An 18,755-nucleotide genomic window follows, 5' to 3' on the forward strand; every position below is an offset into this window, starting at 1 on the left:
GAGATTAAAAGGCTGAGAGAAGACAGGAGAGTTATGTTAAATCAGACTTCAAGGGAGGAGGTTAATAGACTCTTCTCCAAAATGGCGGCAACAGATTTGAATGAGTTAAAATTGAACTGAATGAAAAACTGATACCAGCACTGGAAAGAGCACCTTTACTTGGTAACCTTGCAACGTTTCAGCATATTAGGTGTTATAATCCATCATATATTTTCGCTCGCGCGCGATTGGTCTAAACGCCTCACGTGACCGAATATATCCCAGCTAAAACTGGGGAATATCCGATGATATTCCCCAATTTCAAGGCGCGTCAAAATTGCAATTTTAATTATATTTCAAGATGGGGGAACGGTTTGCTTTTGAGACAGAAAAGGAGATAAACCTGCTGGTCGATAAAGCAGTATCAGAAAACAACATACGCTATGAACGTTTTTGATGGTAAACTGTTCTTAAACGGAATGTTCAAATACTCAAGCTCGTTGCTACATGTTGCGAAAGACATTATCTGCTCCTCGAAGCTCATAGTTTTCCACGAGCTTCGCTCTCGGAAAACTGTTCGCTTCTCGGAACAGATAATGTCCGCGGACAACTATCTGAGCATATTTTCGCGCCAAATGGAGGCTATTGTTTATTTATATCAGCTTAGGAAATGTAAGATGAAATTTGACAAATTTACAGACATTTGTATGACTGGGGGTATACGTCATACCCCCAGTCATACAAACGTCTTTATATTTTTCATTTTCAACTTATATTTTCTCAGCTGATATTACACCTGATATGCTGAAACTTTGCAGGATTACTAAAGTCAAAGTGCTCTTTCTAGTGCTTGTATACGTTTTTAATTTTGTCTTATTTGAATTTTCGGCCGCCATTTTGGAGAAGGGTCTATTGAGCTTTAGTTTTTGTCTTTCAGTCACCTACCTCTATGAGATGGGCACACCTCTGCCATGTGCAACCTTGGCTGTGGCGGTGGGTTGGTGGGAATGCAAACGGTCAAGAAACGCCGACACTGCAAATGGCGTTAATCTCAAAGTGCCTGTCACGTGCCGCCTGTTTGCCCCACCCAGTTTGATTGACAGTGCAGCAGGAGAGTTGCTAGGTTACGCACCCAAGTTTCTGGAAGCTTCTTGCGAGCTCCTGGGTCCTTATCCATTCAGACGCTTGGATATGTTAATTTTACCCAAGTGCTTTGCTTGCATGGGTCTCAAAAGGTTAGTGAAGAGAGGTTTTTGGGCATAGTGAGAGTTGAAAAACAAACGTTATTAGAGCAAACTGCAGTTCAGTAGGTTTGGCTTGAATGGTCACATTGGAGGATTTTGTTCACGGAATTTATTTGTACGACACAAGAAACGACACCACTGAACAGAACAGATCAATTGCTTTGATTTCACGTGGCGCACTTTAGGATTTCATCCGCATCGTAATAAGCACACTAATTCAGGAACGTTCAGGGCCCAGGTATTCAAAGCCCGATTTGAACAATCCTCGGTTAACGTGGATCACTTTTTCCAAAAGATTTTTTTGCCCTTCTTTTTCGACTTGGACTAGTGTTTACCTTTACCTTAAAATCAGCTTTTAAAAACTTTTTCAACGAACAAGCTAAAAACCTTGGTTAACTTTTAATCGTTTGTTAGCATTAATAAAAAACAATATTTTAAAAGGAGGTCTCCAATCACCTGACGGTGGTTTTCAGGAGGGTCCTTTAAAATAAAGGTTAAAAATACATTAAAATAAAACTAAAATACAGCTCAAAACTGGGACACAACTAAGGTTCAGTTAAAGACACTAACTGAAGTTAATTGTTTTATAAAATATAAAACTGAGTGATTCGTGATTAAAATCTTTCAAAACTCAAAATTAAGATAAAAATACTAACTACAGTTTAAAGCATTAAACGGCTTTCGAAAAACGGGACCCTGGTGAATGGCTTTTGTTCAAATGGTCCCACTCAAAAGTTGCAGAACTTGAGTCTATGAGAAAAACTTCAAAATAGAAATGGTTCCTTTCAATCTATCTTAAATTCTCAGCTTTATAACGGGTAGAATGACATGTTTTGTGAACGTTTTCATAATCTGGAAATTCGCCATCTTTACTCGTCTGTTTATTTTCTGTTTTCTACTTTTCCTTCGATATCTATCTCAGGCCAGGGCATTTGCCCATGACTGTTTCGTTAGAAATTCTTACACTTGACATCTTTCAAATGCAGATCTGAGCGTTTCGGACGAAATTATTTTCCTAGTACCATCAAAATGTCAAACGCAAAATAAGCTTTGAAAAGTTAACTGTAATTTTTAGACTATAATATTGTACCTAGGGGTAATCTCTAGGAATAGTATAAGTATTCGAAATTTTGTTTACTTAAATTAAGTTTCGGAAATCCCAGTACTGTGGATTTGTACCTACTGGCTAGGGGGTTATCTTAAGTTACAGTATAAATATTAGAAATTTTGTAAATCCTAGCCTCATAAAGATAGACTTTGTAATTTTTTTTTCTCAGTGTAAACACATTGCAATTCATTTCTAATGCGAAAATGTATTCATTAAACATTGTTATTATTATTATTTATTATCGTTAGCCCCAACCTAGTGTTTCTGTCCCAGTCCCTTCTCTCCGGCGATGCCAGCATGCGAGTGCGCCTGGCACATGAGATCTCTCATGCTTGGTTTGGTCTTCAAGTTGGTGCCAAAGACTGGAGTGAAGAGTGGCTGTCGGAAGGTTTCGCTACTTTCATAGAAGAAAAGATCCAATCACGGGCCGAAAAGGTTGGTGTGTGCTAAGGGGTGCATTAAGACCTAATCTGAGTATTATAAAAGCAAAACACATCTTGAAAGAAATGTTTGAAGTCTGAAAGATGTTTTTGGGTGCGTTGTTATGAAATGCTGAATGCTGCGAATTATTCCCAAATTACAGTTGTGTTTAGTGACCTGGCCGTGCATTGGAAGCGAGGCTGAGGGTGACCTTGTTTTGATACAACCTCAATGTTTTTCATCTGTAAATGCAAACTAGTTAGCATACGAACAGCATGATCTACATATGAAAAGCAGTGAGGTTTGTATCAAAACAAGGTCACCCCCAGTCTCGCTTCCAATCCAAGGCCAAGTCACTAAGCACACAACTGTAAAATGGCCTATTCACCCTTGGTTCAATACCCTCCAGTTAACTTTTGTTTACACCTTTTCGCGATTAAAAGGAGAAATGGTTCACAAAACAAGTTAGAATTTTAGGGACGTTTGCAGTAACTCCAATAATCCTATTCTCATGTCAAAGCCTTGAAGGAACGAGAGCAAATTTGCTTAAAAGTAAATTCTTGTTCTTTATCATATCTATTTCATAATTATTCTAACACATTTAACTTCTACAATGTAGCCAAATTATCACGAAAATGAATTGATAGGTACAGCGTTTAAGCTAAAAAAGAGGATAAGAACTTGACCGCTATGTGCTCACGTTCTCCATAAACCTTGAATTTGACCATTTCAGGTATGTTTTGCAAAGGACGGCAAAAAAAAAAAGTACCAAAATTTATAACACACATGCAAAACGATTTATTTTTTTGCCCATTAAACCTATTGTGTTATGACGTCCTCGTTGTCGTCAGTATCGTCATTGCTGAAGTTCCCCAGGGTATGACAATGCTCGTTTCGGTGAGATTTACTTTGCGTTTCCCTTAAAAAAGAAAAACTCGCCGAAGTGCCTTCAAATGCCTTGTAATCCATTGACTCACAGTAGGATGCAGGATGTTTGTCCCATGAACCTAGTTTAATGGCCTTAGCTCCCATGCACGAGTCTCCTGTAGCTCAGTGGTAGAGCATCCGAACTAGTAATCAGAAGGTCTAAGGTTCGACTCCTGATAGGATCACTCAGATTTCCTTTTTCCGAGTATGCCTGTGTCGTTATGAATAATACATCATTCTTATTGACTCGCTGTTAGTATGTTCAATTAGGAAAGATTTTAAGCATGCAGTAGGGCACGTATGAAACTTTGTCTCTATAGTTTCAGTTGTTGATTTTGGTTATTGTTTTCTTTGTCAGTGGTCCGAGAATAAGGACAGGTTTTTGCGGGAAATAAGACAAATTCTTAGACACAGATGTTTGTTGTCTGAAATCAAGGAGTGTGATGACAGCCTCAAGTACTTAAGGTAAGTAGTTCGCACGTTCGACTTTCGATTGGGCTTTCGGTGGAAAGATCGGAGGGTTGGTAGCTCGTGGTCAGTCTGGTGTCTTCATTGTTGTGTTGTTTCCTTTGACATAAGCCTTTGCCATGTGTATAGGTGACAAACTGCCCTCCGATGGACCAGCTTCCCATCTAGTGGAGAGTAGCGATACTCCCCGTTGCTTCAAGCCACAGAAAATGGTTTAAATGGGCACTGTCACGGTAATTGTGCTGTATTTTGGTCAAAAGTGCTCATTGCTGTTCGAGTACAATGAAGGGAATATTAAGCCGCCCGAATAATAAGTGGAAAGAGAAAATTCGATCACATTACTCCAGTGCTACGGGAGTTACGCTGGCTAACTGTAACACAGCAACTTTACCTAAGAGACGCTGTTTTTACTTTCAAATGTATGACGGGTTGCGCCCCTGGCTACCTTAGATCCAAGCTAGTTACCAGGGGCCAAGCTTCCGGTCGCGTGACACGAAATTCACAACAGTTGAATATCCCTTTATTCAGAACAGCTACCGGTCAGCGGTCCCTCCAGTACAGAGCTGTCAGTTTATGGAACAGCTTAGATAAAGAACTTAAAGTTAGTGAAAATCATGAGGTTTTTAAGCGTAAACTTAAGCATATATTGCAGGACACTTAGGTATTTATAGACTTTCGATTAGTAATTTTCTACCTTTTATGTATCGTTCTTATATGTATATATAATTAATTTACCTTATTTTCATTTTAAACATGATGTATTGATCACCGAAAAGCCCCTCTGGGGAGTGTTCAATAAAGTATTATTATTATTATTATTATTATTATTATTATTATTATTATTATTATTATTATTAAGGGATTTCTCCAAGGAAGAACAAATTATAATCAGTTTTTAGCTACTTGGAAAAAACTGGCCAAGTTTTTCAAGTTGAAATCCATTTCCAGCCTAGCTATCCACAGCCAAACACAATTAATACTAGTCTCTGTGCGCTAGTAGGGTTATTGTTAACAAAACCCGAACATCATTTTAACGTTTCCATCAATTCAACTATGTTTTTTTTTGCTATTCAAAGTGACACAAAATATAGGTGACATTGCCCCTTTAAGTGCTCCCCATATGGGCCACTTGAGTTCAAAGTGTGACTTTTGAGAATTTATAAAAACATACTAGTTATGCAATGCTTTCTCGTGGTGTACCGTGAAATATCCCACTCGTGACTTGATTTTTCTTATTATACACACTCGCCTAAAGGCACGTGTGTATACTAAGAAAAATCAAGTCACGAGTGGGCTATTCACGGTATACCACGAGAAAGCATTGCATAACTAATTTACCATGCCACTCATACTGATCGGTTTTGTTTTCCTGTTCCACATCTGGTTCCAGGAATTCAAAATTAAGTTCAAAACTGGGGTTTTTTTCTTCCATGTTTTAGTTGTTGACAGTATTTTTCTCTGAATGAAAATGTTGACCTGTCGCAGGCTCTTCAATCGATCTTTCGTCGGGAAAAAATTGTAGGCCGCGAGGAACGCCGGGATTTTTTCGTGGAATACTACCCGTTGCATACCGCAGAATATGCAACGGGTTTTTACCTTTCTGATTGGCTGTATTCTCTATGGCATGGGACAAACACCATTATATGTAGGGCGTTATATACTTGAAGAACAAGAAAACGCACCATATCTAGATCGAACTGGAATTTAGAAGTGTTGTAGGAAGCAAGGAAGCAAGAAAGCAAGGTAGGAAGCAATAGAGGAGCAATAAGCAAACAAAAGAAACAGTGGATCCTAGATCTGAAACATTAGAGCTACTTCAAAAACTCGTTTATAATTCAAATGGTCGATAATACATCACGTGCAGTGACTTCATATCGATAAACCTCCTCCTTATTAGTATGTGGTGTTTTATCAGCTGATAAAGCACTCCTCATTAGTATGCGGGGTTTTTCTCGTATGCTAATTTCCAACGTTCACAAAAGTGTAATTGTTTTGAACTCTATTGACACACGTTTTTCCATGAACGTTTTTGAAGCCGTTCAAAAAAAATTCGCGGCATGTGTTTTATCGGATCTAAAACCACTCGTCTGCGCCTCGTGGTTTTAAACCCGATAAAACACTCCTGCCCGTTTTTTAAACATTACTTGGCATATAGTGAAGTTAGAGGTTCTAAGGAGCTGGGTTTTATCTGACTTGAGACCATGGCAGTGTTCCTCAAGAGATCAATAATAGTGGATTTTGGGCTGATCGAATTCTTTGTGATGTTTTTCTAGCTCAAAAAGTAGTTTGCAACCTCGACTGAGTGACTATTACTCTTACTATTGAATTTATCTTTGCTAAGGTGCTAAGCTAATGCAAACTCAATTTTGCCAATTTGTTGCAGACCCAAAGTGGTTAAACCGTCAACTGGTAAGAGCGTCTTTGATCATTTGAATCATGTGTAATTGTGGTGATAAGGAACGCTTTTTCCCTGGAAACATCTTCTATTTCCTGTTGCAAAATACGAACTAAGCAGAGCTGTTCATTATTGGCAGTACCCTGTATTACCTGTTATGGGTGATGTTACGTGTGACGTAATGTGGTATAGAAATTTCTGTTGCAAATGCATTACTCCCAAGAAGAGTTTGCCCTACCTGGGAAGCACTAACCCCCTCTTTTCTTGTTGGCAGTTTAGTGACAGCTATAACCAGTTTTAAAAGGCGCACACATGCAGCAACGCAAATTGAGAGCCATTTTGTAAACCATGCTCTTAGAATACGTGGCCGTTGGCCACGTTTTGGGGTGTTTAGGGGTAATTATTTTTTCTTAGTGCGCAAGCTGGCGGAATTCCGTAAATCATGCATTCTGATTGGTTATTGCAGCGGTACAAAACCCACACTATATAAATGCGATTGTTGTTCCGTCCTCTTTACCAAAGAAATTATTCAAGAAATTTATACAGTGGTCCAGGTACGGCGCATTCACTGTGTTCTCCTTCACAGCACTTTCTACTGCTGAAGCAATCGAGAAGAGTGCAAGCCAGCCAGATGCCGTTAGACCTCACACGGTGGTACAGTTTGGCCAGATCTGCTCTAGAAAATGGACCCAGGTTCACTACCTTAAGGTTTGTTTGCCTTGGTTTTATGATATGAAACGGTCCTTTTCTATAAGGGATTCACAATCTACCAGCACGAGCAAGTTAGTTTGAAGGCTCTGCTGGTAAGAGAAAACCTATTCAAGGCTATTGTTCTTTCTATTAAGCACTTGCACTACTAGGGTCTCTTACTTATAACGTGATCTAATGAACAATTATTCCACGAGCGCGCGTTGGATATGAGATAATAGATAGCCAACGAGGCGCGTAGCACCGAGTTGGCTATAATCATCTCATATCCAACAAGAGCGAGTGGAATATTTGTTTATTAAAAAAAATCAAGTAATATTGGTAGGCCTTGCTGATTTCCTTTTCAAGAGCAACCAGAAAACAATTTATGGTCACTACTTCTCGGGCATGGTGTAATGGCTCATATACCATGGCCGCTAAGCCAATGAAATCCCTGGAATTGCATTATACAATAATCCAGTTTTTAATAATTTGTGATAATAGCTGCATTCACCCGTGCAATGCTCGAGGTGTTTTCGAATCTCCATTACCTAACAGTCGCCATCGTGTTTCACTTATTGCCACATAAGCACTTGCTGATATCACTGCGAGGGTCTCTCGCTTCCAGCATGATTTATTTTCCGATAATAACCACCGTTACGAGTGGAATGCGCAAAGGGTTTTTTTTTTGGTATCCTCATTAACAGTCAGCGTGTTTGGAGAACACAAATAATTCAATTTTTTGGAAGTATGAAACGCATGCAAAAAAGCCTCACCAGGTAAACTGATGAGTCATTCAGCCGTGAAAGTCAGCTAGTGATAGTTTACACTCGTGTCGGTAAGCTATGTTTGAATATGTTTGATTTCTTGATCGTTCCCAAGCTAACAGTGAAATATGTTTAAGTTGAGCGAGAGTATCACTGCCTTACACCACTTTTTCTCTCAGCTCATGTATGCCTGTCCCTGATAACAATAAGCTTGTTACAAGCTCACAAATTGAAACTCTTGCGTGTCCAAGGAGACTTTTGGTTAGCTTATCACACTGAAAGAGTTGTATCATCAAAATTGTCATCGATTTCTCCTCTGATTCTTGAAAGGCGATCGATTGTTCACAATAGAAACTAAATATTAACTGCAAGAGAAGACGCAGTACTTCTTTTTCATGCTCTTTATTTGATCCCCATTACTTTAAATTAATGATTTATTTATGTTACTTAGATCCCCATGTCGTCTTGTTACTTGGCGTTGAATTGCTTCAATGAGTCATGCTGAAACGAAAAAGGACAAATGAAACTTATGAGTTTCCAACTTAACTTTTTCAGCCTTAGAGTACATTTGTTATGAAACTCTTATGTGGGACCATTTAATGCAAAACTACTGAGGACTTCTTTGTGTAGTGATCTTCATTATGTTGTCTGTACAGCGAGGGAGACTCTAACTTAAACCTTTTAACTGTTCTAAGTTAGCCTCCCACGCAGACGTTCTTAGGGGTTCGTCACGCGTTCCTGCCCCACGAACGTCTGCTGAAACGAACAGCCACTTCCGTTCGTCGACTGCGGACCAATCAGGAGCCGTTTCCCAACTTTGGGTAAACTCGTGTTTGATATTAAAAATATTACCCTCGACAGGATGGCGGACTTAAATGTGGTTTTTGGTCATGTGTGCCAAACGTTTGGTATAAGGGAGTTGAATGTGTATCAAAAAGAAGTCATAATGCAATTTGCGCAGAAGAAAACTAATGTGTTCGTAAACCTTCCAACTGGTTATGGAAAGTCACTTATTTATCAAGCTCTATCGTTTGTTTACAATTTAATTCTTGAAGCTGCTGGTCACTGATTGTTGTTGTGGTTTCGCCGCTTGTAAATCTTATGAAAGACCAGGTAGACAAATTGGCAAATCTTGGAATTCTTGTCGCTTCTCTCAGTGAAATCACTGAAGAAAATGCTGGGTGTTGTGGAAGGAAAAATTTCAATCGTATAAACTATATGCACGTCCGGAAGCGAAAATATTTCCACGGGTGATGATTTCCGTTGTTTCGCATTTGTGATTGGCTTTACTTGTCATAATGAGTCAATGCTGATTGGTCTATTTAGACAAAGGCAATCTACCGACGAACGGAAGTGGCTGTTCGTTTCAGCAGACGTTCGTGGGGCAGGAACGCGTGACAAACCCCTAAGAACGTCTGCGTGAGAGGCCAGTTCTAAGTTTGAACTTAAAAAAAAATCCTGTTGTGCAGAGCTCTCTTTTGTTACTGTTTATTTTGAGTTAAGTATGCCAAAGTAGCCTCAACGTTTACCGATTCAAGTAAAAGTTGTTAATTAGTGGTGTTATGTCATTGACTTCTTTTCGTTATTTGTATAAAACAGCGTCTCAATAATTTTTACAATAGCAGTCGACAAGTTCGGATCGAAAATAAATGTGCCTAGGCGCGTACGCATAAGCGTTTTTTCCTTATGCTTCCACTCATGCCGATGTTCGTCCGTTTTTACTTGACGTAAAATCTTACGATTCTGCTCTGTTTCTGCGCATGCCTTTGTCTTCAGTGAAAACCAGGCTCATGTGGTTGCTGACGTCACAAACTTCCTATGGTTGATTATGTTGCAAATGAAAGTCAGCCTGAACACGATGTAAAAGGAAAGGAAAAAGGTTCCAAACTTCCATCCTTGTGCAGAATGAGTCCCTCAAATACCGGCCTTAGATTACACCTTAGTGGTTGCCCTTGAAACACCATGGTACGTCTCTAACGTCGTCGTCGAAACAGCAGCCCTTGTCCTCGCAGGTCTCGCGTGATATTCCAGGGTAGCCACAGTCCTCGCGTTGCTGTGGGTTGATTCCGTAGCATTTGTGACCTGCACGATCGATCGATCGATCGATCAATCAATCAATCAATCAATCAATCAATCAATCAATCAATCAATCAATCAATCAATCAATCAATCAATCAATCAATCAATCAATCAATCAATCAATTATCAGTTCATTAGCTAGTCACTCAAAGTTAGTAACTTACTCAAGTCAAGTCATTTATTCAGTGTGATAGTGCTAATTGACTATACTGTCAATGGAAAAAGTTGCATTACAAATGAACAGAACATCATGATGAAAGATTAATCATGGCCTCTTTAGTTAGAAGTGCGAAAAGGAAAAAAATTAAAGGAATAAGATACCATTTCCAGCCGACAAATGTAAGTAATAAAGTAATATATATCAGTTTTTTTTCTTGTAATATATATAAACTGCCCTTGCTTGTAAAATTATCCATCGTTTGAAAATGGTTTTGAATTAAACCGAAATATTACGTTTTTATAAAACTACCTCTTGGTTGTTGACTAAATTTCCAGGGGAACAACAAGGAAATAAAAACACGGAGTGGAAATTTGTAAGTCACAGCTAATTTGGGCCTAAAGAACATTGCAGATAAATTTTGTTGATAAATTCAGGCAGCTGAAGTTAATTTTGCATATACATAAAATGTCATAACGAGGAAAGCGACACTAAGTTTTCTCATAAGCTTTTGATTTTCCGGGTGATTGAAATGTGCAAAGAATACTTATTTCTCGTCTTATTGGATGTGAGCGTCAGTCTGGACTGTTTTGAATACTATTGTAATGCACTGACAATTGATAAACGTATGATTTTTAGAATCAAGCTAACCGCTATAAACACAATCTCTGTCCGTATTGTATTACCATAATAATCTTAAGAGTTCTTAGTAATGTCAGATTGTGCACTAACCATTTGGAAAAAAACACCATGCAGTGTCAGGATGTGTGCTGTCATGGCAACAACCTCGGCTAAGACACTTATCGTGGCCAATCCCAGGCCACCCACAATCGGTACGTTTAGCTGGCGGAACAAAACAGTTGCCGTGAAAGCACCATGGTACGTCTCTAACGTCGTCGTCGAAACAGCAGCCCTTGTCCTCGCAGGTCGCGCGTGATATTCCAGGGTAGCCACAGTCCTCGCGTTGTTGTGGGTTGATTCCGTAGCATTTGTGACCTGAACCAAAAATGTGATGTTAATTATTGCTTAGTCAATCCATCAATCAATCAATCAATCAATCAATCAATCAATCAATCAATCAATCAATCAATCAATCAATCAATCAATCAATCAATCAATCAATCAATCAATCAATCAAAGTTAGTAACTTACTTAAATCAAATGATTTATTCAGTGCGAAAGTACTAACTGAGACACTGCCAGTGGAACAGTAGCATTACAAATGAAGAGAAAATCATGATGGAAGGTTAACCGTCACCTCTTTAAAGCAAAGTATCATTTCAAGGTTTTGATGCTACGTAACCATCGACCCAAGGTTGTATAACTTGAACCAATTAATGCTTTAAGCCTTCATGCCCTTCACGTATAAAGGTTCGTGGTCTCTTACATAGAAACCTCTTTGAGTGCAGTCGACATGTCAAACCTCAGGCAAACAATTTCTTTTTGAAACCTCACTCTAAAAATCCCCCTGCACTTGGAATCGTCTCGCGAAAATGTTCCTGCACGTGTGTACGTGTTTGCGTATGTATGTATGCCTGCATGCATGCATGTATGTATGCATACACGTGAGTTAGTTACACAAAGTGAGAAAAAAGAAAAAAAGTAAAGAGGAATAATTACAGCAATACGAAATTGAAGGGGAACAGGAACGAAATTAAAACACGGAGTGGAAGTTTGTAAGTCATAACTGATTTGGGCCTAAAAAACATTGCAGATAAATTTTGTTGCTGAATTCAGGCAGCTGAATTTGAATTTGCATATACATAAAATGTCATAACGAGGAAGGCGACGTTAAATTTTCTCACAAGCTTTTGATTTGTCGGGTGTTTGTAATGTTCAAAGAGTAATACTTCTTTCACGTCTTGTTGGAAGTGCGCGTCAGTCTGGTCTTGTTGGAATACCATTGCAGTGCACGGACAATTGATAAACACAATCGCTGTCCGTAATGTAATACCATATCTAAAGAGTTCTTAGTAATGTAACATTGTGCACTAACCATTTGGAAAAAAACACCATGCAGTGTTAGGATGTGTGCTGTCATGACAACAACCTCGGCTTAGACACCTAACTTTGCCAATCCCAGGCCACCCACAATCGGTACGGTCAGCTGGCGCAACACCACACTTGCCGTAAAAGCACCAAGGTACGCCTCTAACGTCATCGTCGAAACAGCAGCCCTTACCCTCGCAAGTCGCGCGTGATATTCCAGGATAGCCACAGTCTTTCCGGTAATGTGGGTTGATTCCGTAGCATTTGTGATCTGTAGAAAAAGATACGGTGTTAAAATAGACGGTATAAAATAATACGTTCTAAGGTATTCTCGGTATAATACTGGTCAACAGATGTAGCTTTGGGAACGTTGAATGTGTGAGGCAAATGAGGGCAAAGCTTTAGTCACGCGTTAAGAAAATGGCGAAAATTTAATGTGCGCACTCTGCCACATTTACGAAAAATAAAATAAAGAAAGAACAAAAGGAAAAGAAATCACAACAACAACTGGTGGCATCCACAATGAAAAAAAAAAAAAACGTCCCAAAGATAAGAACTTGTCACTACTAGGGCTGACAAAGTTAATCTTGTCTAAAATTAGCTATTCTTGTTCTTAATTATTTAACAATGCGCACTAACCAGTTGGAAAAAAACACCATGCAGTGTTTGGATATGTGCTGTCATGGCAACAACTTCTGCTCAGACACCTTGCCTTGCCAATCCCAGGCCATCCGCAATCGGTGCGATCAATCGGTTGCACGGCACACTTGTCTGTTTTATTAAAAAAAGGAAAAACGATTTTTAATATACTATCGTTATTAATAAATGAATGGATGTGTAAAAGTGTATTGTGAAAGGTGGAAGAACCTTTACTTTATTTCATAACATAGCTAAATTTAATTTTCTTAAGGATAAACAAGGTGGAATACACTGTTAACGTTCAAAGGGCACATTTGTTGGTTTCACATCAATCAAGAATAAGACAGATAATGAATAGTTGGGCTTTGGTTGGTTTGGTTGGTCGATTCGATGGTTGGTTGGTTCATTGGTTAAATGGCTGTGTAGTTGATTGGTTGGTCTGTTGGTTTGTCGACTGGCTATGTAGTTGATTGGTTTGTCTGTTGGTTTGTTCAATGGCTGTGTTGCTGATTGGTTGGTCTTTTGGTTTGTTGAATGGCTGTGTAGCTGATTGGTTGGTTTGTTGGTTGGTTGAATGGCTATGTAGTTGATTGGTTGGTCTGTTGGTTTGTTGAATGGCTGTGTAGCTGATTGTTTGGTCTGTTGGTTTGTTGAATGGCTTTGTAGTTGATTGGTTGGTCTGTTGGTTTGCTAAATGGCTGTGTAGTTGATTGGCTAGTCTGTTGGTTTGTTGAAGGGCTGTGTAGATGATTGGTTGGTCTGTTAGTTTGTTGATTGGCTGTGTAGTTGATCGGTTGGTTTGTTGGTTTGTTGAATGGCTGTGTAGTGGATTGGTTGGTCTGTTGGTTTGTTGAATTGCTGTGTAGTTGATTGATTGGTCTTTTGGTTTGTTGAATGGCTGTGTAGGTGATTGGTTGGTCTGTTGGTTTGTTGAATGGCTATGTAGTTGATTGGTTGGTCTGTTAGTTTGTTGAATGGCTAGGTAGTTGATTGGTTGGTTTGTTGGTTTGTTGAATGGCTGTGTAGTTGATTGGTTGGTCAGTTGCTTTGTTGAATGGCTGTGTAGTTGATTGGTTGGTCTGTTGGTTTTTTGAATGGCTGTGTAGTGGATTGGTTGGTCTGTTGCTTTGTGGAATGGCTGTGTAGCTGATTGGTTGGTCTGTTGGTTTGTTGAATGGTTGTGTAGTTGATTGGTTGGTTTGTTTGTTTGTTGAATGGCTGTGTAGTTGATTGGTTGGTTTGTTGGTTTGTTGAATTGCTGTGTAGTTGATTGGTTGGTTTGTTTGTTTGTTGAATGGCTGTGTAGCTGATTGGTTACTCTGTTGGTTTGTTGAATGGCTGTGTAGTTGATTGGTTGGTTTGCTAGTTGGTTGAATGGGTGTGTAGTTGATTGGTTTGTCTGTTGGTTTGTTGAATGGCTGTGTAGTTGATTGGTTGGTTTGCTAGTTGGTTGAATGGCTGTGTAGTTGATTGGTTTGTCTGTTGGTTTGTTGAATGGCTGTGTAGTTGATTGGTTGGTTTGCTAGTTGGTTTAGTGGCTGTGTAGTTGATTGGTTGGTTTGCTAGTTGGTTGAATGGCTATGTAGTTGAGTGGTTGGTTCGTTGGTTGGTTGAATGGCTGTGTAGAAGATTGGTTGGTCTGTTGGTTGGTTGAGCGGCTCTGTAGTTTATTGGTTGGATGGCTTTTTAGTTGAATGGTTGTTTGTTGGTTGATTAAATGGCTATGTGATTGGTTGGTTGGTTGGCTGGTTTACCTGGTTGGTTGGATTGCGGTGTAGTTGATTGGTTGATTTGTTGTTTGGCTGGCTGTGTTTGATTGATTGTTTTTTTGGTTAGATAAATTGCTGTATATAGTTGGTTGGCTCTTTTGCTTTTTTTTTCCACAGTGTTCTTTTTAGTAGGTTGTTTTATTATGTGGTTAGTTAGTTTGTGGTTTGATGATTGGTAACTAGTAAAAAATTAACTGGGACGTACCTTCCAATGCGTACCCTGTAAAAGCAAAAAGTATTTTTTTTGTCATTTTTCTTGCCATGAACAAACACAAAAAGAGAAGTAAATGATCTAAGAAAAAGGTTTTGTTCTTTTTCATTCTTTTCCCGATAACAATGCATTTAATTTTTTAAACTGAATCCTATTTATTTTACCATAATAATTTCATGAATCGCTGAATGGTCGTTTTTTTTTTTAATAGACACATCGAAGGGAAAAAGTTAGAGATTGTATGAAGTATGTATTAAGCCGGTAACTTTATTGATTATAACTATGTGTCGAAACAAAACATAAAGACTGCGTCTACTCTCCTTAATTTATGTTGTGATCTACAATATGCTATTTTAAAAAAATGAATATTCATTGGCGACCCCTTTGGCTTTTCGATGTGATGCTGCTTGTTTACAGAATTAGAGGGTGTTACCTCTTAGTCTGTTGATGAAATTTGAAAGTGTGACCATTCAAATGAATGCAATTAAGCAGCACTTTGCTGTGGGTCTTAATGTCATGCAACTTGGTTCAATGCATTCGAAACTAAAAAAGATCTGTTCATCTGCTTCTGTCGATGTTGCGTTATGATTGTTCTTCAGTATTTCACAAAATGCAATGTAGAACCTTTTGGGTTAGCATTTGTATATTCAGATGTAATATGATTGATTTTTTGGAGTGGGCGTGTAAAATATCATGAAATTATGCATGAAATACTGATGTTATTCTACAAAAAACAACTGCTCTGCAAATTCGGTAGTAAAGGATGCTTCACAGTAGGACAACATTTTGTCAGTGTGCTGACAAAAACCAAGCAGTTACTCAGTGCTTACACTTTAAAAAAGAGCTCTTTATTGAAGGGAATAAAGTTGCACTGACAACGCAATAAGAACCTTCGCTGAACACTCATGTACACATTTTCATTGTAAAACTTATACCACGCGGAATAACTAACTGCTAATTAGTCAAAGAGAGTCTTCATTGCATATTCAAGTTGACATTGTTTCACTGAAAAACTTAAACCACGCTGAATAACTTAGCGTAAACGTAGCAATGCGTATATTACTCTGAGATGACACGTCGAGCACGTTTGGTGTTTTTAATAGTTTTTAGTCTTTGTTATAGTTTCCCCATTTTAAGTACTGAAAAGCGTCTTAAATATTCTATTGTTATGCGTGTGACACCCTGTTAAATGGAGATTTTGCGACCGTCATTCGAAGTTGCATGTTTTGGGGGTAAAGAGGGCTTGAGAAGGTTTCTTTTAATTATTAAAATTTAATTATTGTTTGATTATTTGGATAAAGTATTTGCATAATTAGAACGGACACCTTTATTCAAGAACAACGATATGAAGGCGATAGCCGTAACCATTGTGGATTCAGTGAATTGTTTAAAATACCCTTATTTTATTTTACGTGATTTTTTTTAATCCACCAGTACTAGTACCAGTACAACAAGAATGATCGTTTTATTGACTTTTTAACGTTACTTTTCTAAGCGAAAACTGAAAGAGGTAAAACTGGTTTTCCTTTTTCCCATGCAAGGATGCAAGTCTTTGAAACAGTAGAGTTCAGTGATTTTATTCATTTTGAGTTTTGGTCGTTTGTTTCGGTGTACCATTTGGATTTTATTCATTTTGATTATTGGTCCTTTCGCTGCTAATGATGGCCGTGGGGGATAGGAAAAGTTAAAAACTCAGAAAATAAATAAATTTCGCTTTTAAACATTTAAAGGAATAGCACTGGTGGAAAGAACTGCTGGAGAGCTTTCATTTGAGTTAAAAGGTAAAAGTGTGCGACGCCTTTCGTGCACGATAACGTTTTTTAATTTTATTTATGAACCAGTCAGGGCATCTTTGCAGTAGAGGAGCATTGCAAACCAATTTAACACCGTACTGTCTGTATCTATTTATTTATTTATCTTTTTTTAATCTCCAGATAGCACATCAAAACAGTACTAATTATTTGCAAAAAATAATGTAAATGCTACGGAGAATGGGCAAAAATATAGTTTAACTAATACTTAGCTTTTAACATACAAAGATGGTTCAGTTATCGCTTTTTGTACTGGAATATTTGTCAGCTTTATCTGTGCCTCAAAGAAGGGGAACAGCAAAATTGGTCTTCATTTTCTGGTGTGGTGATGCTTGGGTCAGAAGTAGGCCTCTAAATTTTCGGAAGGTCTTTGCGCAAACTTGCTGGTTTTCGTATACTAAATCGCAAGTTGTGGTAACGTTAGAGCTCGGTGATTTTAGCTATTGTGAGCTTTGTTCCCCTGCTTGGTGTACCATTAGGGTTTCTTCATTTCGAGTTTTCGTCGTTTATTACTATCATACGGCCGCGTAGGCAGGATAAGTTAAAAACTCAGAAAATGTTAAATTGCGGTTTTAAAAACAATTATTTTTAAACATAGCACCGCCTGAAAGTACAGCTGAACAGCTTTCATTTTAATGGTCACATGTTAGAATTTCTGCCAAATGCCGAAAGCGGAAGCTAAAAGTATGCGTTGTGCTTCTGTTATGGAAGGTGCCGTTTCATAACGTCATCTATTAAATTAGGACAATTATATATATATTTAGTAACTTCATATATGTAACTGGCAGACCATTAACAGAATAGCGAAACGTCTGTCAGCCTTACCTACGCCCAAAAGGAGGAAAAGAGTAAAAGTGGTCTTCATGTTCTCGTCCAGTGTTGCCTGAATCAGGAGCAAATGCCTAATGTTTGGAAGGACCGCAGGCAAATATTTACATTTGTCTGGTTTCGTGTGCTAAGCCTGACTAACGCCATGGAAACCTCTGTGTCTAGTGTGCATCCATTTTTATTTTATTTGTTTGGTCTTCGGTCCTCTCTTTACTAATGGAAAATATCAAATTTTGCTCAGAGAAATATTGAAAACAAAAGGCCAACCCTGGAAAGTTCTGCCGAGGAGTTTTCATTTACCCGACTCGATGTTGACTTTGCTTGCCACGTTTTAAGCCGTGCAAACTGTTGACTGTTGGGTGGACATCCAGTTTTATTTCATTTATTCTAACTATTATTCTTTTCACTGCAACCCAGGTAACGCATTTAAGCCGTTAGCGCTTAACCCTTTAACTATTCTCCTATATTGTCCCCGTACTTTTCTTATAAAATTACTGAGGAGAAGTTACTAAATTATCAAGAAAATTCACCTTGGGTGATCATATCCTTAACTCTCATGACCTCAGGGGTTGAATAAGCATTGATATTACAAGGAGAAATTTGTTGCTGATCACTGTTAGTACGTGTAATTTATAACAGGACTTGCGAAACCTCTTCGGTTTTGTTTTCAACCGTAGATTCTGACTGACGAGACAACGAAAATTTACTGATACAGTGAAAACGTAATTTAACTAAGGCTTAGAGTCGTATCTTGCAAAATGGGAAATTTATCTTTAAAACGTGACATAACTGATTTTCGGGATGTTTGGGTGCTTTGAGAGCAAGTTTGTCCTCCTGCCTGTATTCAAATTTCTGGAGTTTGTATGTTCACTCATTTTTAAGACCACTTGTAAATAAATAACTACATTAAGAGAAAGAATCTTGTTATTGCCTTACAAGACCTCTTGCAAAATAGGGATGGTTTAACGTCGATTGACAGGTCTTGTTTATAAAACAGTTTCATCAGCATCTTTTGTTAACCCTTTGAATCCTAGGTTTGTGCTATTTTTTTCAATGACTTTTTGGTAATAAATCGTCTGAACCACTTAATTTCTCCATAAACGGAGATAAAATAAAAATATCTGCGGTCTTAAGATAATGTGTGCTTAGGCTAAATTGTCACGTGATACAAGTGACGGTTGTTGTTTGTTTTGAGCGAGTGCACGAGCACGAATCTGGTGTTTTTCGAGCCATTTTCCTCTGCAGAAGCCCCCATTCCGGCATCATTAAGCTGGAAT

At 38.4% G+C, this 18,755-nt stretch overlaps 2 protein-coding genes across 2 annotated transcripts in view; one reads left to right on the top strand and one right to left on the bottom strand.

Annotated features, from left to right (window-relative positions):
- The window catches only part of LOC146471661 (uncharacterized), a 58,130-nt gene that overhangs the window by 18,251 nt on the left and 21,124 nt on the right, over positions 1-18,755 (top strand). Inside the window, exons 10-14 of the mRNA XM_085120181.1 lie at positions 917-1,214; positions 2,580-2,766; positions 4,037-4,143; positions 6,530-6,555; positions 7,128-7,249. Of these exons, the coding sequence (XP_084976307.1) occupies positions 917-1,214; positions 2,580-2,766; positions 4,037-4,143; positions 6,530-6,555; positions 7,128-7,249 (740 nt within the window). The remainder of the gene's footprint in view (positions 1-916; positions 1,215-2,579; positions 2,767-4,036; positions 4,144-6,529; positions 6,556-7,127; positions 7,250-18,755) is intronic.
- On the bottom strand, positions 8,382-17,598 carry LOC146471662 (uncharacterized). Its single transcript, XM_085120177.1, has 7 exons — positions 17,476-17,598; positions 14,834-14,848; positions 12,860-12,991; positions 12,228-12,491; positions 10,964-11,227; positions 9,934-10,077; positions 8,382-8,496 (listed from the first exon to the last, which is right to left on the bottom strand). The coding sequence occupies exons 1-6, from the start codon at positions 17,513-17,515 to the stop codon at positions 9,935-9,937; spliced, it is 858 nt and encodes a 285-aa protein (XP_084976303.1). The 5' UTR covers positions 17,516-17,598; the 3' UTR covers positions 8,382-8,496; position 9,934.

The sequence above is a fragment of the Pavona decussata genome, unplaced genomic scaffold (genome assembly GCF_977016875.1).
Source record: "Pavona decussata unplaced genomic scaffold, jaPavDecu1.1 SCAFFOLD_102, whole genome shotgun sequence".
Classification (NCBI taxonomy): Eukaryota; Metazoa; Cnidaria; class Anthozoa; order Scleractinia; family Agariciidae; genus Pavona; species Pavona decussata.